The sequence below is a fragment of the Maylandia zebra genome, linkage group LG15, assembly GCF_041146795.1.
Source record: "Maylandia zebra isolate NMK-2024a linkage group LG15, Mzebra_GT3a, whole genome shotgun sequence".
Lineage (NCBI taxonomy): Eukaryota > Metazoa > Chordata > Actinopteri > Cichliformes > Cichlidae > Maylandia > Maylandia zebra.
Genome location: NC_135181.1, coordinates 26,370,159 through 26,390,497, shown reverse-complemented (window position 1 = coordinate 26,390,497; position 20,339 = coordinate 26,370,159). Strand labels below are relative to the sequence as shown.

At 44.7% G+C, this 20,339-nt stretch overlaps 1 protein-coding gene across 3 annotated transcripts in view; it reads right to left on the bottom strand.

Moving 5' to 3' along the window:
• The window catches only part of arid1b (AT-rich interactive domain 1B), a 40,191-nt gene that overhangs the window by 11,170 nt on the left and 8,682 nt on the right, over positions 1 to 20,339 (bottom strand). The window contains exons 3-14 of one of the 3 annotated variants that reach the window (XM_076874209.1): positions 16,285 to 16,434; positions 14,270 to 14,383; positions 8,222 to 8,462; positions 8,055 to 8,138; positions 7,710 to 7,865; positions 7,295 to 7,634; positions 6,791 to 6,973; positions 6,201 to 6,355; positions 6,013 to 6,119; positions 3,394 to 3,531; positions 2,479 to 2,688; positions 2,091 to 2,310 (exon numbers count right to left, since the gene is read on the bottom strand). In XM_076874209.1, the coding sequence (XP_076730324.1) occupies positions 2,091 to 2,310; positions 2,479 to 2,688; positions 3,394 to 3,531; positions 6,013 to 6,119; positions 6,201 to 6,355; positions 6,791 to 6,973; positions 7,295 to 7,634; positions 7,710 to 7,865; positions 8,055 to 8,138; positions 8,222 to 8,462; positions 14,270 to 14,383; positions 16,285 to 16,434 (2,098 nt within the window). The remainder of the gene's footprint in view (positions 1 to 2,090; positions 2,311 to 2,478; positions 2,689 to 3,393; positions 3,532 to 6,012; positions 6,120 to 6,200; positions 6,356 to 6,790; positions 6,974 to 7,294; positions 7,635 to 7,709; positions 7,866 to 8,054; positions 8,139 to 8,221; positions 8,463 to 14,269; positions 14,384 to 16,284; positions 16,435 to 20,339) is intronic. The other 2 variants (XM_076874210.1, XM_076874211.1) reach the window with 2 other exon arrangements.

The window sequence follows — 20,339 nt, the reverse complement described above, 5'->3', positions numbered from 1 at the left end:
CCGATCCGATATTACGTATCGGTCCGATACTGACCTAAATTACTGGATCGGATATCGGAGAAAAATAAAAAATGTAATCCGATCCATTAAATATCACGAAAGCACCTCACAAAACTTGCAACACGCCGTAACTCACCTCAGAACGTTAGCACGTCGGAGCAGTATGCATCACGTGATAGAGCGGCTGTGGCATGCTGGACCTGTCGGTGGTCTGGATAGCATTTGGAGCTTCGCTAGCAACCCGGCATTTCATCTCCGACAAAGTTATCCCGAGAGAAGTAAAGCAAGTGTGTAAGTCCATCTCTGAATGTTTGTAAAGCATTCCTGCGTTAAGCTTAACAAGCGACTGCCTCTCCTGCTGCTACTTCAATCATGAAACTGCTTAACGATCAGCTGATCGGCTTTTCTGTCGTGAGTCCGTGTCTCTAGTTTGCTTTTGGCCCACTTTGCACCAGAAAGAGGAAACCAGCGGCTGAACAACAGCAGCACGTTTAAGCTTGATCAGCTATTGTTAGAATTTATTTAATATTACTTTCTACTCGAGGATCTTTTTCTATGTAGCTGACGCTGGTAACTGTGCAGGGGCGGATCTAGCAAAGTTTAGCCAGGGGGGCCGATAGGGCATTAACAGGGAAAAGGGGGCACAAAGACATACTTTTCTTTCTTATTCTCATTTAAAATGTCTAGCTTTTAATAAATAATTATCTGACACCCAAAGTTTTAATTTGATGTAAAATGAATAGAAGTCAATTACTGTATATAGTAACTATTAAGTCTAATATATATACCCTAGTAAGCTATAGTACTTTTTCCTTTGGGAAGGTACCATCTGTGCAGTCTGCAATTTTGTTGAAGAAAGATGTTGAATCTATTTAATATTTCTTGAAAAATAATTGATTTCTGTGTATTTTTTTTTCACACTGCATCAAATTAAGGTTGATTACGTCGATTAAGCATCATGAGGTGGAGCGTGAGGGGTGGTTCCCTATTTTTTATTTATTTATTTTTGTTGTTGCTGGGAGTTGGAACCCTATTAGTTAGGTTGCTTAATATTTACGCTAAGTACTCTTTAAAATACCAGAATAGGGAGGATGGTGTAGGTTTAAGTTTATTAGATTGATCAGTATTGCTGAACTATGAAATATTTTTTTTTGCATACAGGTATAACAGAATAGCTTTAGTGTAGTTGTTGTTTTAAACTTGAGTATGAACTTATACAAAATGCAGCAAGATATTTAAAAAACAGTTTTGTTGATTAAAAAACACTATATCGGATTCATATCGGTATCGGCAGATATCCAAATTTATGATATCGGTATCGGACATAAAAAAGTGGTATCGTGCCATCTCTACTATAGAGTGAACGTTTAGCAGGGCGAACCGAATTGATGACGGTTTATCTGCAGAATCTACAGCTGACTGCAGCGGTACTTGAATTAAACCTGTGGACCTGCTGGGCAGGGCGGCGACTCCAGAGTTGGGAATACCCTTGATCGATGAGCAGACGTAGCTGTCACCAGCAAAACGGAAAATGGATGACAGACACAGAGTGAGCAAACTGCTTTCGAGCCATGGGGCTCGGGTCCCAGGCAAACTTCCCCAGCAAACGACAGGAGAGGAATGAATCACATTTTAACTGCAAAATATTCACTTACTCTAATATCATTTATTTATCATTCTGTGATTTGACAGTTAAATTTAAGATGTTCGAAATGTTTTCAGAGCGCTCTCATCAGTCTACAGTGTTTCTTTGGTGTTGGTGTGTCTGTGAAACCAAGGATAAAGAAGGAAACTGAGAGGACAAAGACAAAGAGACAACTCTGCAGTGAAGAGAGAGCAAGACCGGCATCGTGGGAAATTAGGTCAGTATGAGGTCACTGATGTTTACATTCACACTCTCCTCCAGCCTGCCTGACAGCTCGCAGTGTGTGTTACATAATTGGCTGTGTGTGTGTGTGTGATCCCTACAGCAGCATCAGTAACACCTCCTTTCTCACAGTCTCACTCTCGTTTCTGATTTTTACACTTTCAGCTGGAAACAGACACAAAGCTGAGTGTGAACCTCTCCGGTGTCAGAAGATCTGTCTTACCCGGGGAGGGCGGCTGGATCTTGGCCTGGAGTGACGGAGGTTTCTTGGCGTCTCCGGCGGGCCCTGCGGCCTCGGGTGGTGGCTCCTCGCCACGCTCCATCTTGCACTCATAGGCGAACAGGTACTGGATGTACTGCTTCTTCAGCGAGCTGGCTGAGCTGCTGGACGTCCCCACGTTTAGCAGGGATGACAGCTCCCTCCACTTCTTATTCTTATTCACCTGAGAGCCACAACGGGAACACGGATTCAGAGACAAGCAGATGGCAGGAACGCACAACCAAATTTATTTACCGATCGATCTCCACGACCTAATGAATGAGGCATTAGCTGAACCCTGAAGGAGGAAGAAGAGGAAACAGAGACAGAGAGAGGATCAGTGCTGCCTCACCATGGCCAGTCCTCCAATGTCACGGACAGCCAGGTACAGCCTGCAGAGGTCTAGTGGCTTCTTCCCGACGGCGGGCAGGTTTGGGACAGGCGTGCCCCTCTCGTCCATGAAAGACAGGTATCGGTCCACCCACAGCTTCCTCTCTGGCTCAGAGCCCATCTCGTACAGCCGGGTGATCTTCTCGTTGGTCATGGTGGCCACGCTGGGCTTCTGCAGAGACACAGACAGCACCTTCAGCTTTCCATATCACAGAGGCGGAGCCAACATGTCAGAGCTGCAAAGGAACCTCTAAATAAGACCGACACACCCACACCTGTCTACAGGTGACAGTTTGCAGCACGTCAGTCATGAGCGGCACTTTAAAACCACTCAGACAGATCTGTCCATGTTACTAATAAACATCCACCAGAAACTCCGAATCAGAGTTCAAGAGGTCAACATGGCAGCAGTCGCTGGCGTGGAGGGAGAAGCACCTCAACCCTCAGCTTTTTGCTGCTTCATCCTACGAAAATCTCAGATCTCCAGAAACAGGTAAAAAAACAGGAAGTTCAGATGAGGTGGACGCCTGCATGACTGTGACATCACCTGCAGCCCGTTCAGAAGTGAACGTTAACCACAGAACGATCTTCTGTGACTTTTAATATAACTACCAACTGCCCCACCCCTCAGGTCTGTTTCTTTTGCTGCTCACATGCTACATTTCATGAAATTAAGCAAATGAACTCAATGAATGATAAAGAAATGGACACAAAATAACATCTGAACCACGCGGATTCATCTCATGCGGTTTGTGTCTGAAAAAAACCGTCTGCAAGTGACGGGATCCGGAGTCAGAGGTTTTTCATCCACGAGCAGCAGGAAGTGTCGATGTAATTAGTGCAAACTGTTGTTGTGTTTGTGCGTTGCGCTGCTTACCGGGCTGCTCGGCGTCCTGAGCCAGGCGGGGCTGCTGATGCCATCGCTGTCCTCGCCGTGACAGGACGACAGGCTGGCCGAGCTGGGGGACATGGGGCAGGGGGTGGGGGGCTGGGACACACACTGTGAGCTGTAGTCCTTTGATACAACACAAACACACACACACACACATATCAGAAGGAGTTGTTTCTTCCTCAGGTTTTCATTCTCACAGCCGGCAGCAGTCTAGGTTGGAGCACCTGCAGTTAGCCGACAGCAGAAACAACATGTCTGCCAACAGCTGGTTAAATGCAGAGAACCAGCCGCTGCTCTCTGGTTAATTACAGCGAACACGGAAGAGTGTGTGTGTGTGTGTGTGTGTGTGTCTGTCTTTGTTAGAGACGACAGGAAAGGAGTGAAGACACACACTTGTGTGGTTGGTTCTCCTTGGTTTTTGGTGTGTGCTGCTCTGGATGTGAAGCCTTTGTTAAACTAACCACATAGCCTGGTACGGTGGCCCTCAAGGACAAATCAGGGAAACGCACAAAAAAAGCAGCACGTTTGTAAGCAGAGTTGTTCCGGCGTCTCTTGTCATCATCCTGTATGTTCTCATTTCAGTGAAATGTGACTTTTAGCAGCTCTCTCCACCTGTCAGTGCTCATCAAGCATAAAACCCGTCCTGTATAAAATGTCACTCAACACAGATTCAATAAATGCTCACGCTGATGAAGCCGTCTCCTGTAGGTGGTGACGGTTTACGCCGATCGGGTTTCCTCTCGTTATCGAGGGAACAAGAACAGACGACTCGCTTCACTTTCCTCGTTTTCTCACATCTATTTTGAAGTTTCTCTGACAGTTGACATAAAAAACATCACCTAACTTGTGGAGTGTCAAACCGCTTCCGCATGAAACGCAAACTGGGAAAAATTAGCAGCGGCGGCGTCTAATGAGGAAGCCAAGCTGAGACTCTCCTGCAAACAAAGCAGCCTCCGCTCATCACCTGAACCGCCTCGCGTAACCCCGACTGCCACAAACAGCTCGGCAGCGGATGTGATCAAGGCCGACACTTCGCTGTTAGATAACGAGGTGAAGAGAGTCAGAGAGAGCAGTGAGGAGGAGGAGAAACTCTGCAGCTGCTAAGCCGAGTGAGGAAAACAAGAAGAAACAGACAAGAGAAAAGAGAGCGCCGCTCTCCGCCTCGTGTTGGTTATTTTGGGTTTCTGTTACTCTTCCAAACCAGCTGATGAAGCAAAGATGGGTTCAGGTGTAATGAGTGGCATGCTGCTAGGAGTAAACTGATCAGTGCTGTCAGCCATGATGAAGAGAACTGCCCGAGAGGAAGGGTGAAACTTGGGGGAATCGCTCTCCTACCCCCAGCTTCATTCTCACAAACACAAATAGATCCCGTTTGCACGTTAGCGTCAGCTCAGCATCTGCTGCCACACAGCCTTCACCTTCACGGCAGTAAGCCTTAAAGGCCGTCCACACATACAGACCGACAGAGAGCCTCAGAGATGCAGTGAAATAACCATTCTCAAGGTAAACTCTTTAAAGGATACCGCTGACTGTCAGGTGACAGGTTGGTAAGTATGTTAGAGTCCACAAGGAGCCAACCATCAGCACTGGGTGGGGCTTAAGGCACTGATGGTTCAGCAGTTCATTGGATCACTTCCTACAGGAACCGCCCACAGACCTGCCGTCCCCGACACGCTCAGACGGGTTTATCACTTTTTACAAATTCTCTGCGGATTATTTCCGTTTTAATCACATCAGTGTAAAAAACAGCAGTTAACTTGCTAGCATCGGACCTGCGGCAGGTGCAATTTAATGACATCATCAAATAAACTTCCGACTTAAACTGTGGTAAAATCAGAAGAACTTCAGTTACGAAGAGGCTAAGCTGCTCTCACGTTAGACTGGGCGCTCGTGCATCTGTCTGAGCGTGCTCAGAGAAGAAAGCTCTCTTTTATCCCTACTGCGTCTTGTCTCCTTAATGGCAAATAATTGTCCTTGAACTTTCTGTCATTATTATTGTTATTATTATTTTATAGTATTGTTCTGTTTATTTTTATCCTCCTGCTGCTAAACTAAACTAATTTCCCCTTGTGGGACAATAAAGACATTGAATTGAATTGAAATCAGAATCAGAATACTTTATTGATCCCTGGGGGAAATTATTTTTTGTTACAGTGCTCCATTTTAAACCAGCCAGAACCATGACCAAGCAGCTGCTGTAATTGGTTAGTAAAAAGCCAAAGAGGGGTTTGTTACAAGCAAAAAGATTAATCACACTAAAATGGGAAAAGAACAAGGAAACCGAGTATCACACAGTGGAAAAAACAAATGATGGTGGCTTTGCCATTGGAGCGGATAACATGTATACTGAAAAGGAAATTGGATGGTTTTGAGAAGGTGTGGAGACCATTTGTGAATTTTGTAGAAGGATTTGTATTATCTGAGGAGGACGAGGACTGAGGGCAATGACATTTGATTTGGGATAATGATAAATTTAGGCCTTTAACGGAGTGACAAATCTGATTACTTTTTTGTTTTCTTTTTGCTGTCTGACTGTTTGTAAGTCATTAAAATGTAAAAAATAATAAAGATATTGTTGGGAAAAAAAAATCCAAAGAGAGAAACCTTGGGTTTGGGCTCTCCTACAGGACCAACACCCTCTTTGCTCAGCTCCACCCTTTGCTTGGCATCTGCGTGAGGACCCATCCCTTCAGCTGGCATCATCACGGGGCCTGAAAGACCAAGAGATCAGAATTCATAACCTCCGCAACGTCCAACCAGTCTCTGACAGGTGCTCAGGTCTGCGTTCCTACCTGATGGTGGGGCACTGTAGGGGGGTCCCTGTGGCGTCATCCTCCCAGAGTTACTCCCTGGCTGTTGACTGTAAGGACCTCCAGGACCTGCGTGGCCTCCTGGACCTCCAGGGCCCATTGCACCCAGCGGTGTCATGCCCGGGTAGCTGCCCTGCCTGGAGAGGAAAAAGGATAAATGACCATTACAAAGGCGTGGAACAGGCTGGAACTGTGTTGTTAGAGGAGCCAAAGAAGCAGAGCTGAGGGCTTAGCAGGTCAGAGCACTGACCCAAGCAGGTTTCCATCCAGAACAAATATTAATCCAGTGTCCAGTTTAAAACTGCTGTTGTTATATTAGAAATTTGCTTGGTGGGATAAATAGCAGGTGGCGCTGGTACCATTTAAGCATTGTAGAAGAAGAACATGATGTTTTTAAGAGAGCTTGAATCAAAGTTGAAACATGTTGTGACTGTTAGCTTCAGCTGTGGGTATAAAACAGCAGCAGCAGCAGCAGCAGCCAGCAGAACCACAGAAGAAGTAGTTAGTAAAACGTGTCATTAACCCTCTGTGAGCTATAGCAGACCCTCACAGCTGTCTGCTAACAAACCTACCCATAATGCTCAGAGGGGGCCTGCACAGCAGGCTGCTGGGGCTGAGCACTGGCACTGAGCTGCTGGGAGTGGTGCTGATGAGGGTGGGTAAGAGGGTGGGAGGGGTGGAGGGTGGGAGAGAGGGCAGGTCGACCGGTGTGCCAGGATGGGCTGTGGTAGATGGGTGAGCGAGCGAAGGGAGGTCTGGAAAAATGAAAGGAGGATGGAGGGAGAGAAGGAACAAACGTTCATCAGTCTGAGCCCAAAAATCAAAAACAAGCTTCATCACAATTCAGTCGGCTCCACAGGAGCGCCGGCTTCGTCCTCTGGGAGTTTTCCATGGACACACTGGGAGGTTTGAGCAGATTTAAACTGACTCTAGTTTTTAACCCCTCAATAAGAAAAGTTAGGATGAATTAAGAACTAACAGCATCATTTCACAGATTTATATTTAAAAGCTGCTGATGATTGTGAGGACCAGGCCACCTCACCGAACTGTAGCTAAAGCTCGGTGGGTCAACTCACCTGCTCTGATTGGCTGCTGTAGACGGTGCTGATGATGAGTTGGCACCGGGTCCGGTGGTTGGGACAACCTCAGGTGGCTTACAGCTGGTGTTGGGTCCCGGGGGCCCCATGCCCTGCCCGGTGGCCTGCGGCATGCTAGGTGAGGTCGGGGCCAATGTGCCTCCTCCTGCAGGGTAAGGCCGCCCACCCACACCGGGCCCGGGGCCAGGACCACGGCCCGCTGGGGTGGACGGGCCCTGGCCGTGCATGGGACTGCTGGCGTTCAAGCCCAGGCTGTTGGCCAGGCTGGAGCCCGCGCCCAGGCCCGGCCCGCCATAATGTGGGGGCCGCGGGTAGTTACCTGAGTAGGACCAGACAAGTTATCAGAGATGCAGTGAGAAGTTAGAAAACAAAGTGTTTTTGTGATTTAACCAACCTGGAGGGCCGTACTGCCCATAGGAGTGGCCGGCCTGCTGGTAGGAGCTGTGGTGCATCGGCCCCCCCGGCCCTGGGTGAGGGGTCATTGACGAAGAGGACTGCTGGGGCCCAAACTGAGACCCAGAGGTGCTGCGCTGCATGGTGGGTGGGAAACCTGGAGATGAAGATAAAGGTGGTGGGGGGAAGGGACAGGGTTAGCCTAGCAGTAGCTTAGCTAACATGACAGACTGTAAAAACTCAGAAACCATGAACCTTAAACCTCATTTAACCTCAGACGCTCACATACAAAGATTTAAAATGATTGGTTAATCTACAATAACTCAGTTGTACTGGTGACTTGTACCTCTGTCCTGAGTCATGGCAGACTGGGAGGAATGGGGACCAACATCTGGACCAGGACCTGAGACCTGAGGGGGCATCTGAGAGCCTGAAACAAACAGAGTTGTTACTCCACAGGAACATCAAACGCATCACAGGACCTTGTGATAACACTCATAACTGTGCTCCCACCTGGTCCGCTGGTGGCGGGGGAAAGAGGTCCGGATCGCGATTGGCTGCCAGAGGCAGCGGGGGACGGGGAGGGGGAGGGTCCGGTGCGAGGTGGCGGAGGGAGGCGAGGGGAGACGTGCGGGGAGAATGGAGAACGGGCTGGAGTCCCCTGGTCGCCCTGAGCACTGCCGGAGCCCGATCCCCCCGAACTCACCACCGCCTCTGTGCCAGTGGGCAAATCATCGATGGAGCCGGAGAGGTCCTGAAAGACAGCACAGAGCAGCAGATGATAAAACACCTGTTGGACATTTTTCACACTTGTTACCTGTTTGCATCAACTCAAGTGACTTCTAAGGACAGAAAACGGCCGAGTGCTTTAAACTGAAGACACAACCTCAGCTGACTTCTGTGATTTATGATCATAGTTTAGTCTTTTCCGACAAAACCTGCCACACAGTAAACTGACAGAAACTCATATGTACCTGAACTGAGTGAACCAACCACAACTAGCAGCTGTTCTGATGCACGTTGGACTTTAGCTTTCTGTTTTATTTCTTACTCGTCTTCTGGTGAATCGTTACAGCCGCTGCTGCTCGGTAAATGACATCAGTAACACCCTCACAGGAGGATCATTGACCGCTCTTTGGTGCCGGCTCGTAAACGCCTCCTTCAGCAGACGCCATAATAAGGCAAGGAGGTGGAAACGTCCCAGCTGTAGCACATTAACCTCAAAGCAGCAGAGCTGAGTGGAAACTGCTCTGAGTCTGCAGCTTCTGAAGGAGCGAACGTCACGGCAAACCTCGAACAGAGAGGTCACCATGGACCTTGGTGCAGAGAAAATGGATTTCTAGCTGCGCTTCATCTGTTTTTGATTAACAAGAGCTGACTGTAAGTCATGTACAGAGGTGGAAAAAACCTGAATATTCACTCGTTAGTGTACAAAATTGCAAAAACTACAAGGAGGAACTACTCGCCAAGAATTAAAGTTTTTTTTGGCTGACTAAAAAGAGGAAAAATCAAAAAGGCTGAACATGAACCTACAGCCAAACACAGCACTGAGGAAAGATTCAAATGGCTGCATCTGTGAGTCTGATTGGTTCAGAGCAATGTAACGGCTGTCATCTGTAAAAACGAGGGTTCATGTGCACACCAATGAAGGAACGTTACACCCCAGTTGAAACCTGCCGAGTCTCCTCATTTCAGTCCACCGAAAGAGTCATTTGGGGCTCAGCGGACAGGCGTCATTAACACTGGACACCCTCACCTGAGAAAGCACCTTTGGATGTGTCCCAAAGCCTGCTATGCTCTCTGGATAGTCGTAGAACACCTATTTTAAGGTTTTTCTTCTTATAAGGATTTATTATTAGTCCCAGTCTCTTATTACAAACCTTTGCTGCCATCAGCACGAATCATGCCAGCTAAAAGCAGGTGAACTGTGTTGTCTTAAATGCAATCTGGCCTCACAGCTCTGCTGTTTTCAGACTTTCATTAAGTTTTTCTTAAAACATGAAGGCTACGCCAACTCCTCCACTGTCTGTGCTCCACATCTCCACAGTTTCAAATTCAGCCTGGCTGTTTTTGTTTGTTCTTGGAGGAAAAATGTGAGTTCTTTGTGGAAAATGTAATTTATCAGGAGAGGCTGAGTCCGTAGAGTAAACAGAGGACTGGACTTTAAAGCAGAAACACATCAGTAACAGAAATAAAAGCAGAGCACCGAGCGGCTGAGAGAAAGAACAGGGAGGAGCAAGCGGAGGTGAAGGAGCCGCCACGGAGCGACGTGCTGCAGGTCGGTGATTTATGGCCGTAATTACCCTGTTTCATTAAAGCCTCGCAGGCTCTGATTGGATGAAGAGAATTTTCCGACCTCATCGCTCATTCGGAGTTTTCCTGCAGAGAGAACAACACGCTTCTCTTTGTTTCTCCAACAGGAGCGAGCCCTCTTCCTCCTCCTCCTCTAACAGACAGCACCTCCCTGAAACAGGTTCTCCATTAAACAGCGATGAACACCGCCGGCGTCATGTGATCACACACCAGAACAGAAAGAGTCAAACATGGAAAAGTGCAGAGGTGCGCTCCAATCATCTGATTGATCTATGGGGATCAATTTTAGAGCAGCTCACGTTTCATTTTTAAATCTAAGTACTTATTGATGATTGCAAGTTATGTTTTTATTGTTGATAATAAATCGGATTAATCACCCAGTCCTACTCAAAAGTTTAAACATTTTAAAACAGAAAGGGACCAGTTCGTGAGTTTGAACGACAAAAAAGATTAAAAACTGTGAAGCTATCTGGCAGAAACAAATCTGTAGTCGTGGACCCGTCTCTTCTTCTCTGTCAGTGTTTCTGTCACGTATGTCTTTCCGAGAATTAGGGAAGCGTGTCCTTGTTCGCTGCTAGGTCAAACCCATTTACAGGCGTCAAGCGTTCTTTTCTTCATTTCAGACTGAGCAGACACGGAAAAATGAGCAACCGTCAGCAAAAAACAAACACATTTTGGATTTTTGTCACTGAAACATTGGGACTGAACATCGCCAACTCTGAACTGAAGTCAACTTATTAAAGAATCTGCGAGGCCTTCGGGTGCAGCTGATTTCTGCTGATTTTCTCCTCCTGCAACAGAGCCTTCATCTTTCCACCAGTAGTCGCCATGGCAACTGCATCAGCAGCACGACTTCAAAAGGAGGCTCCAGAAGATAAAGAGGAAAACAGCGAGAGAGGGGTGATGAGGCACAGCAACAGAGACAGAGAGGAGAAGGAGAGAAAAGGAAGGGAAGGAGGACAAGCGAGCGTGAAGGAAAGAGGCGAAGGCAGTGATGGAGATGGGTGGAGAGGTTGAAGCAGAGCTGCAGCTGAAGGTGGGGAAATTAACAGACTGAAATCATCGAGTGGGATGAAGGTGTGACGTGAACTGAAAGTCACACATTGGTGTTCCTCAAGGCTCCATTCTGGCCTCACTGATGTTTCATAATGAGTTTAATTAAAGATGATGAGCTGTGCCATTGTTCTAGATTCTCTCATGGTGACGTCTGTGTGAGAGAAATTTGAGTGCCAACTTTTTATTATTATAATATGATTAGATGGATTTATAATCTGGGTTTTAAGTTCCCATGACCACTGAGATCTCTCTGTTTATACTGCAGACAGAGGTGGTGATGATGGTTAAATTGAAAACCTTTAATACACCTGGGCACTGTGAGAAGGTAACAACCCTAAACCCTCACAAACAGGTGAAATCGTTTCTTTCATTTGGGTAAAGTTTGTCCAACGGCGAGATCACACGTCTCTGTACAAACAGGAGAAACACGCAGAGCCAACAACTACAGCGACCAAAAAGTTTAGAAATATAAATGAAAATTAGCCCTGGCTGTTAGGGCTGGGCCATATCATACTGTTCACGGTAATACCGGTATAATTTTGGGCAACAATAGAAGAATGAAATATCGCGATAGAATATGGGTAAAACGCGCATGCGCAGCGCCTTTGTTTTCATACGCACATGGTGGAAAAAGCATGGCGGCGAAAGCAAATCGTTGATTGAAACGGATGAACCAGAATTGGTTTGTAAAAATGCTGCAACTTCAGTGGTGTGGAACTGGTTTAGCTTTCGTCTGTCAGATACACAACAAAGCACTATTTTTGGTAGAGCATGCTAGCGGGCCGTCATTATTACCGTGTTTTTGGGAAAATACAGCACACTTAAAATCAATCCTTTGATTTTTCTGAAAATCAACAGTGCCCCTTATAATCCAATGGGCCTTATGTATGAATTCTGGTTGTGTTTACTGACCTCGAAACGATTTTATGTGGTACACGGCGCTCGAAAATCTGTCAAATGTTTTAGTACAACTTTGCTAAGCTACGAAGCTGCACCACTTGATGGATTGTCGGAGAATTACGGCTATCGTAGGCAGGAGCCTCGAGGAGTGATACGTACTGGACTTCAACATAATATTACCGTATTGTGTGTGTGTATAACCTCTTTTTAAGTTTTGTGGATATTATGCATGGTTATGCTGAGGATATGTCGGCCAGTTTTCACTGGAAATGCCTTTTGGTTAAACTGTCAGCAAGGAATTTACATTTGCACTGTTAAATTTTTATATAACTTTAATTCACATAAAACAGCTGCTTGTTTAAGTGAAAATACATTGATTTTTTTTTTTTGCACTAATAAAGCTGTGGAGTTGTAAAGTATTTTGTCTAGTGTCAATTATATCGTCAGTTATATCGTTATTGCAAATTTTCAAATGTATATCGTGATAAATATTTTTGGTCATATCGCCCTGCTCTATTGGCTGTCACGTCATCCTCCTCAAACACTCAGATATGTGTTTCTGCTTCATACACTTTTATTCTTTTATGGTCTCTGCTGTTTTTTTAATCATCATCTTCCTGATTTTCTATGGTGTGTATTCTTGATTACAATCTTCTTGCTTCTGCATCCACTGGTTTTGCAGCTAACCTCTGTAGTAACTCAGGATTCAGCCTGAAGTGAAATGTGGTGAATAAAATCAGTCTGAACTGACTCGTGCTCATCCAGCAGCAGACGTGCTGGCTTGCTAATGGGCTGAGTCTTTTCGGGGTTAAACCTATTTTAAATGTAAATGGCGATTCCCTGCGAGAGCCGTCGCAGGTCGCCATCATTATTTCAGTCGTGTGTTTCTGAGTGGTGCAGCGACACAGGCTGAGGCGGCGGGGGGCCTCAGGCGCTCAGAGCGTGAAACCTGCGAGCTTCAACTCAGAGAAAAGAGGACGGCGTCATTATCGACAACAAGGCCGGCCTGCGGACAGTGGGGGGGCATGAAACGCGTTCAATATGTCACGCAGGCTGAATCACGAGCTATGAGCCTGACAACAAACAGCTCTTATTCTGCTAAAACCGAGCCTGCGGAATCAGAACAGGACAAGAAGTCGGGACTGAAGAAAGCCGACCCACCAGGAGGAAAACTGTCTGACCTCGGCCTCCAAACCTCATGAACAGAACTTTCCACAGATCAACAGAACACAGCCTTAGAACTGCATTCAAACTAAACATTTATTATTATCATTAATATTTATTTTATTACAATAATAATATTTTATATATAAAAACCAAGTCTGATGCAGGTCTGTCACCATATCCGATCATCACTACTCGATTATTATAGCCAAAAGCATTAATATTAGTTAATTATTAGTTAACTGAACACAGAGTCTGTCTGTGTGTAGTGAGGCACAGATGGTTCATCAGTTTTTTTAAGAAGTGGTGCAGGCAGATTAAGAAACTGCCCGTCCATACAGGAACGTGCCTGTTTGATAGAAAACTCCTCAGGTTGGGTTTGGTTTATTCTGCAGCAGGAGTTCGAGGAAGCTTTAACATAAAAACTAAACGGCTTTTTAGGCTGAATCCTGCTGTCCTTCAGATCCGCCATCAGTCAAAGACCAGGACAAGAACTCTGTGGTGTAGATGTGGTACTGACTGAGGATCAGTGTGTCAGCCCCACAGGATAAATTTCAGGTGAGTCTGATTTATGACCCAGGGTGACCACGACCATCACTCTACTCTTTGAACTCTGGCATGGTTTGACCAAACAGGGATGGGAACCATTCAGAGCATCCGTAATAATACTGGTATTAATTTTTATTGCTATTATTAAAGTATCATATTATGATATTAATGACATAGTGACATCATATTGTTATGTTGCCTATTGCAACAAGGAGTAGGAGATGCTAGCAGCTAGTAATGAGTGACCCACCGAGCACCGCTGCAGCGCTGGACTATTACAGTTACTGATCCACTCTTTGACCCAGAGACAGCTGCTCACTGGGACAGAAGGATGGAAAATGTCCTTGTTTCATTCGCAATAGTAAATCCTCCTGCCTGTGAGCTGCTTTTTTCCAATATCATCTGAAATATTATCACAACCTTCTGTGGAATATTGTGATAATATTCTGAGGTTATATCGTCCATTGCTAATGGAAACTCTGGCTTGTTGTTGGTGATGAACTTTGTGCGTGCGTGCGTGTGTAGGGTTGGGGGTCTTTGTGCCTGACCAGCAGAGAGCAGCTGTGTGTTCGAACTCACTGGCAGACTGGACGGCCTCTCCTGTTGACTCAGACTCATCTCCTCGTGGTTTGGTTTCCCAGGAGTCATAGCGGCAGACTGGCCCCGGCCCCCGTAAGCTTCCTGCGGCACCTCCTGCAGGGTGACAGACAGACAAAGCATTTAAATCTTACAGGAACGAACGGCAAAAAAAAACAAAAACAAAGTCGCTGAAAGTTAGCTGTGTTTCGGGCAGCTGAATTTTAGTTTTGTCTTCTTTTTACAGCTCAGGTCTTTCTGTGTGGAGCCTGCAGGTTTCCTCTGTGTGCTCTGTTGGGTTGATGGTGACTTTAGATATGGCCTCAGGCGTGAGGCAGATGAAGTACATGGGATAATGTTTTCTATCTAAATCCTGTCTGAAGCCCCATCGGTGGCATTTTTGTGTTGATCGTGCGGTTGAAGCATCATATTGGCCGGGACATTACGTCTTCCTCGGTGCATAAAAGTGGTTGTTCTTCACATTTGCTGATTTTGTTTAGTTGGATTTTTCATTATAGATGTGTTGCATAGGCCTAGTTAAGTGGTAAACATGGACACTGGCCACAGTAATATGTTGGTTTCCTAAAAGACCCAATCGCACCAATTTGTGTCAATTTACAATTGCTCATTTGGTTTGATTGAGCTGTAGTCGTCTCTACATGAAGTCTGGATAAAGGTTAGCACCAAGTTTTCTTCTGTTCTCCTTTTTTAACTTATAATTAATAAATGGACTTGGTGAAAACCCGAGCTGAGCGGGTCTCCCTTCTCTGACGTGTCCTGAATGAGCCAGACGCAACAACCCATTCAGAAAAAATGAAAGACATCCCACAATGCACTTGTAGCAGATCTCAGAGAAGTCCTGGACATCTCTCGGCTGCAGGTGGAGCTGTGGTAGCTGCTGGGAGTCTCAAAGCGCGGCTCCTGCTGCCTGCTGCAGGTCAGAGTCTCAGCTGCCTTCTTGAGGAAGATGAAGATGATAAAACAGCAGCTGGAGGTCGGGGTTTCCCCATTGCCTGCAGCCAACTCCTTTTAAACACCATGAACGTCTGACATGGTTGAAGTGATCAGATAAAAAACAGACTCGAGGAGATGCTCTCTCTCTCTCTCTCTCTCTGTTTCATGTCTTCACAAAACCTTGTGTAACACGATCCTCTGAAGACAAAGACAGCCATGTTTGTGGAGAAAGACCAAATGAAGTAACACTTTAGGACAGAAACAGGACAGAAAGGATTGTCATTATCAGCAAATACAAACTAAATACTAAAGTTAATCTGGTCTTTTCAGAGAACCGAAGCTCAGCTCGATGCTTCCTTCATGGGAAAATTTCACAATAGAAGCTGATGAGGATTTACCTCGTCGCTGTTTAATCCCACCCAGCTATGAGCAGACCCCAGTGGACAGATCAGGTCTCTGGAATGGCGTGCTAAAGTCTCACTAACGTGCTATCCCGTGGCCTGGAGGAAATGGATGGATGGAATTTCTTTCTATTAAATTTATCTATTACTTCTAATGTCTGTGCTCTTTTAGTTTTTTCCTGCTTAATTCCAGTTTGGATACTGTTTTTTGACTTCTGTAGAACACTTCATGTCTTTTTTAAGTGCTACAGAGACAAAAGTAAGTGGAGCTTGCTAGCTGAAGGCATTTCAGGAGCCATTCTGAGATGTTTTGAACTTGTGAGGCTTGGAGAGTCTGGCAGCTTAAAGCTCTCTGGAGGCCTCGAGCCATTTCCCCTCCGAAACATCCACACAGAAGACAGCCACACATCCACAGCAGCATCACAACTTCTTTTATATTTGACAGCATTATCATACAACTTTTCGTTTTCTTATCTTCTGATTTCTGGTTATATGTTGAAGCCTCTTTCTTATTTTTCACAATAAGAATTGTCAAGAGGTTCATTCCCTTCCCTTTACTCCTATAAAAGGCTCTTATTGTGAAAAGATGTGCAGGAATTTGAGTGAATTAACAGTGAAATCAGAAAGACAAAATAAAGTTTAGGTTTGTAATCCCAGTCCTACCTGCTGTGGCAGTGGGCGGGGCTGCATGTACGGTGGCTGACTGGGGGCGGCGGGTTGCTGCTGTGGCGGGCTGAAGTACGGCGGCTGGCCCGGCTGGCAGTAACCGCTCATGTTCTGCTGTTGCTGCTGCTGGCTGTACTGAGAGCCCATCTGAGAAGAGACCACAGACATCAGAGACACAAGGCCAATCGATACTACCTTGTTAACACCACAAACACAAGGTTACGGCTTTGAATGGCCGATAGATTTCCACAGGCTAAACAGACAGAAAGACTCCAGGTCAGAAACATGAAGAGTGCAAAGAAATAAAACAAACTCAAATTTACAATTTGTATTCTTTAGCAACAAATCACGTCTTTCCTTTGTACTGTTACAGTAAGCATCAGCACTGCTTTAAAGTTGAATGACTCTTTATTTTGTGAAAAATCATCACCTGCATTAAATCCATGCATCCATGCAGTATGCAGCATGGATGTCGACATTTTACTTCTATTTTATTGAACAAAAGGACCAGAGCGGACAGTAAAGTGGGAACTGCATCCAGGACAGAAACATGAGCATTATGCTACGCAGTGTATGCAGAACCCAGTCCAGCAGCCAGAGCCCAAACTCATCGGGTAACACGCCGATGAGCAGTCAGGCTGCGTTTCTACCTGGTCATGTTTCTAAAGTAGAATCACTTGGTGACTGCTTCGATCACACAGTGATTTTACTAACTCTGGAAAAATAAAAATTCTGCAACCGGTTGGTGACTGATTGCTAAATATTGGAGAACTGTTGCTAGGTGACATTAGCTGCCAACAGGTATACAGCACTGCACTTGTGAGTACAGACTGCTGCAGTTTCCTACAGTTTATATGGAAAAGGCCGATTTGTTGTGTTTCTAGTTTGTGTTTCAGTGTTTCGTCATGTTTAGTGAGTGTTTGCAGACAAGTCAGTGTCTTCTTACAAGCTCTGAGCGACCAGAGCAATCATCAGGACGTTTTTAGCACAGCACCGTCTGTGTGAGCAGCTTAACCCGGCAACAGCCAGCAACCACCTGGGGAGGACAGATTTTTCCCTAGCAACCGAAGGTTACCAAGAGGTTGCTGAACAGTAGTTACTTCATATAAAGTTAAAATATAAAATTTAAAACACACGATCCTGTGTTACTATAGATGCAGCTGCTCAGCTGTACAGAAGTTATGAAACGCATATACATATTAATTAATCATAATTATAATAATAATAATATCAAATATGTTTCTGCATAATCAGTACTTATGCATAAACTTATATTATAGAAGCAGTACTGAGACTCAGACTTAAGCACAGAGTCTGAACACTTCCTTCAGTGGCTCTTCCTCACAGACGCTCTCAGTTTAACTCTTGTGCAGCCTCCTCAAGACGCCCCCAGCCTTCACTGCTTTAGCTAAAGAGTCAATTAAAAGCCAAACAAAAGCATCTCTGTTCCTCTAATGATAATAATAATCTGTTCTGCTCTACAGTGAAGCCGCTCAGGAATCACACACCGCCCTTTTCCTGGAAAGCGACCTCTAAATTTAATTTCCTGAATATCTCAGACTTCCTCTGTAGATCAGATCTGTTCTCATACTGGAGGAAGCTTCCTCCGGTCATAGACTTCTGACCCCTGACCTCGTGTTTTGCAGCATCACAGGAGAACCACATGATGACCGTCAGTATGAGCCACATTTCCGATCTTTAACACATTCCTCCTCTAAGACCCGATCTGTCTGCTTCCAGATACGCAGAGTGCAGAAGAGGAGGAGGCAGATGAAAAGACATAAATTCACTGATTCAAACTGATCATCTTAATTAGGGCTGGGCTACATCATACCGTTCACGGTAATACCGGTGTAATGTTGGGCAACGATAAGAAAATGAAATATCGCGATAGAATATGGGTAAAACGCGCATGCGCACTGCCTTTGTTTACATACGCACATGGCGGCGACGCAGAATGAGAAGAGCGAAAGTAGATCGTTAAATGAAACGGATGAACCAGAATTGCTTTGTAAAAATTCTGCAATTTCAGTGGTGTGGAACTGGTTTGGCTTTCATCCGTCAGATACACAACAAAGCACTATTTTTGGTAGAGCGTGCTAGCGGGTTGGCGGCCGTCGTTATTACCGTGTTTTTTGGAAAATACAGCACACTTAAAATCAATCCTTTGATTTTTCTGAAAATCGACAGTGCCCCTTATAATCCAATGGGCCTTATGTATGAATTCTGGTTGTGTTTACTGACCTCGAAACGATTTTATGTCATACACGGCGCTCAAAAATCTGTCAAATGTTTTAGTACGACTTTGCTACGCTACGAACCCGGACTGCTTGATGGATTGTCGGAGAATTACGGCTATCGTAGGCAGGAGCCTTGTGGAGTGATACGTACTGTGCTTCAACATAATATTACCGTATTGTGTGTGTATAACCTCTTTTTAAGTTTTGTGGATATTATACATGGTTATGCTGAGGATATGTCGGCCAGTTTCCAATGAAAATGCCTTTTGGTTAAACTGTCAGCAAGGAATTTGCATTTGCACTGTTAAATTTTTATATAACTTTAATGCACATAAAAAACAGCTGCTTGTTTAAGTGAAAATACATTGATGTTTTTTTTTTTTGCACTAATAAAGTTGAGGAGTTGTAAAGTGTTTTGTCTAGTGTCAATTATATCGTCAGTTATATCGTTATCGCAGATTTTCAAATGTATATCGTGATAAATATTTTTGGTCATATCGCCCTGCTCTAATCTTAATACCAAACCAACCATCGTACTCCTCCTCATTAAAATTCATACCACCTTAAAAACCTGCTTTAAAATCAGATGTGTTGAAACTCATCCACACAGCTTCTCTCTCAGATTGTTATCTGGCTCGACGCAGATGCCGCAAAATAGGGCTCACGATTATTTTCACTGAAATTGAGATCACGATTATTTGACGATATTTATTTAACCCTTTAAGACCTACTATAGAACCAAGTCCACCAGAGCTTATATTATTTTTATTTTTCTTTTTTACATGCTGTAGTGCCATTTGTGGGAGCATTTCAAGTTGCTATACATCAATACAACTGTTATAGCCCATATTTTAATAATATGTATGCATTAAGTGCATAGTAACTACATAAATTGCAAAAAAGTGCAATAAACTACCAAAAAAATTGAAAATCGCTTTTGTTTTGTTTACATATATTTCTACTTGGAGAAGTTTAAGAGGTTTATCCCTCAAAACTTTAAATACAATAAAGTTGCAAAAAATAGTTTCCCACCACAGGAAATTTATTTTGAGTGTCTTCATAGTTTTATTTTGGAGATACAGCAATTTTTATATACTGCAGGAAAAACAAAAAACAATCCTATGATGCAAATTTGCAAAGAAAACAGCAGGTGCATCATTTCACTGTGGGAAGTGTTACGAACAGCTGATAGGAACGGCAAAGCGTGTTTCTGGAATATTATGTTTTTGTTCCTGCAAGCGCTTTTTATGCAATTTTTGCAAAGCTATATGTGGAACGAAACCGAGACCGAGGACAAGCTGATGGCATAAGATGTAAGTACAACTCCTCTGGTTTCATATGCAAAACAAATTATTGCGCTAGCTTACATGGTTCAGGTTCTACAGGGATTTAAAAATAGTTACACAAAACGAGCGTGCTGCTTTGACCGGCTTTAAAGGGTTAACAATGACTTTAAAAAAATAATATAAAATAGTGTGCAACACCACTGAAGTTTTTTTTTTTTTTAAACTCTTTTCAACCAACGGCAGTCACTCTCCAAATAACTTCTGCTTAGCTTTCCGAGCTTCCCTCGGGTCCTCTTAATCAGCGGTCTCCACCCTTTTTTGCGCCACGGACCGGTTTATGCCCGACAATATTTTCATGGACCGGCCTTTAAGGTGTCGCGGATAAATGAGGGAGGGGCTAATAATCGGCTCAGTCATTTTTAATGATCGTTGAAAGCCCAGATCGTAATCGTGATTAAAATTCGATTAATTGAGCAGCCCTACCGCAAAATGCAATATAATGCAACCTCGGTGCAACCCGAGAGAG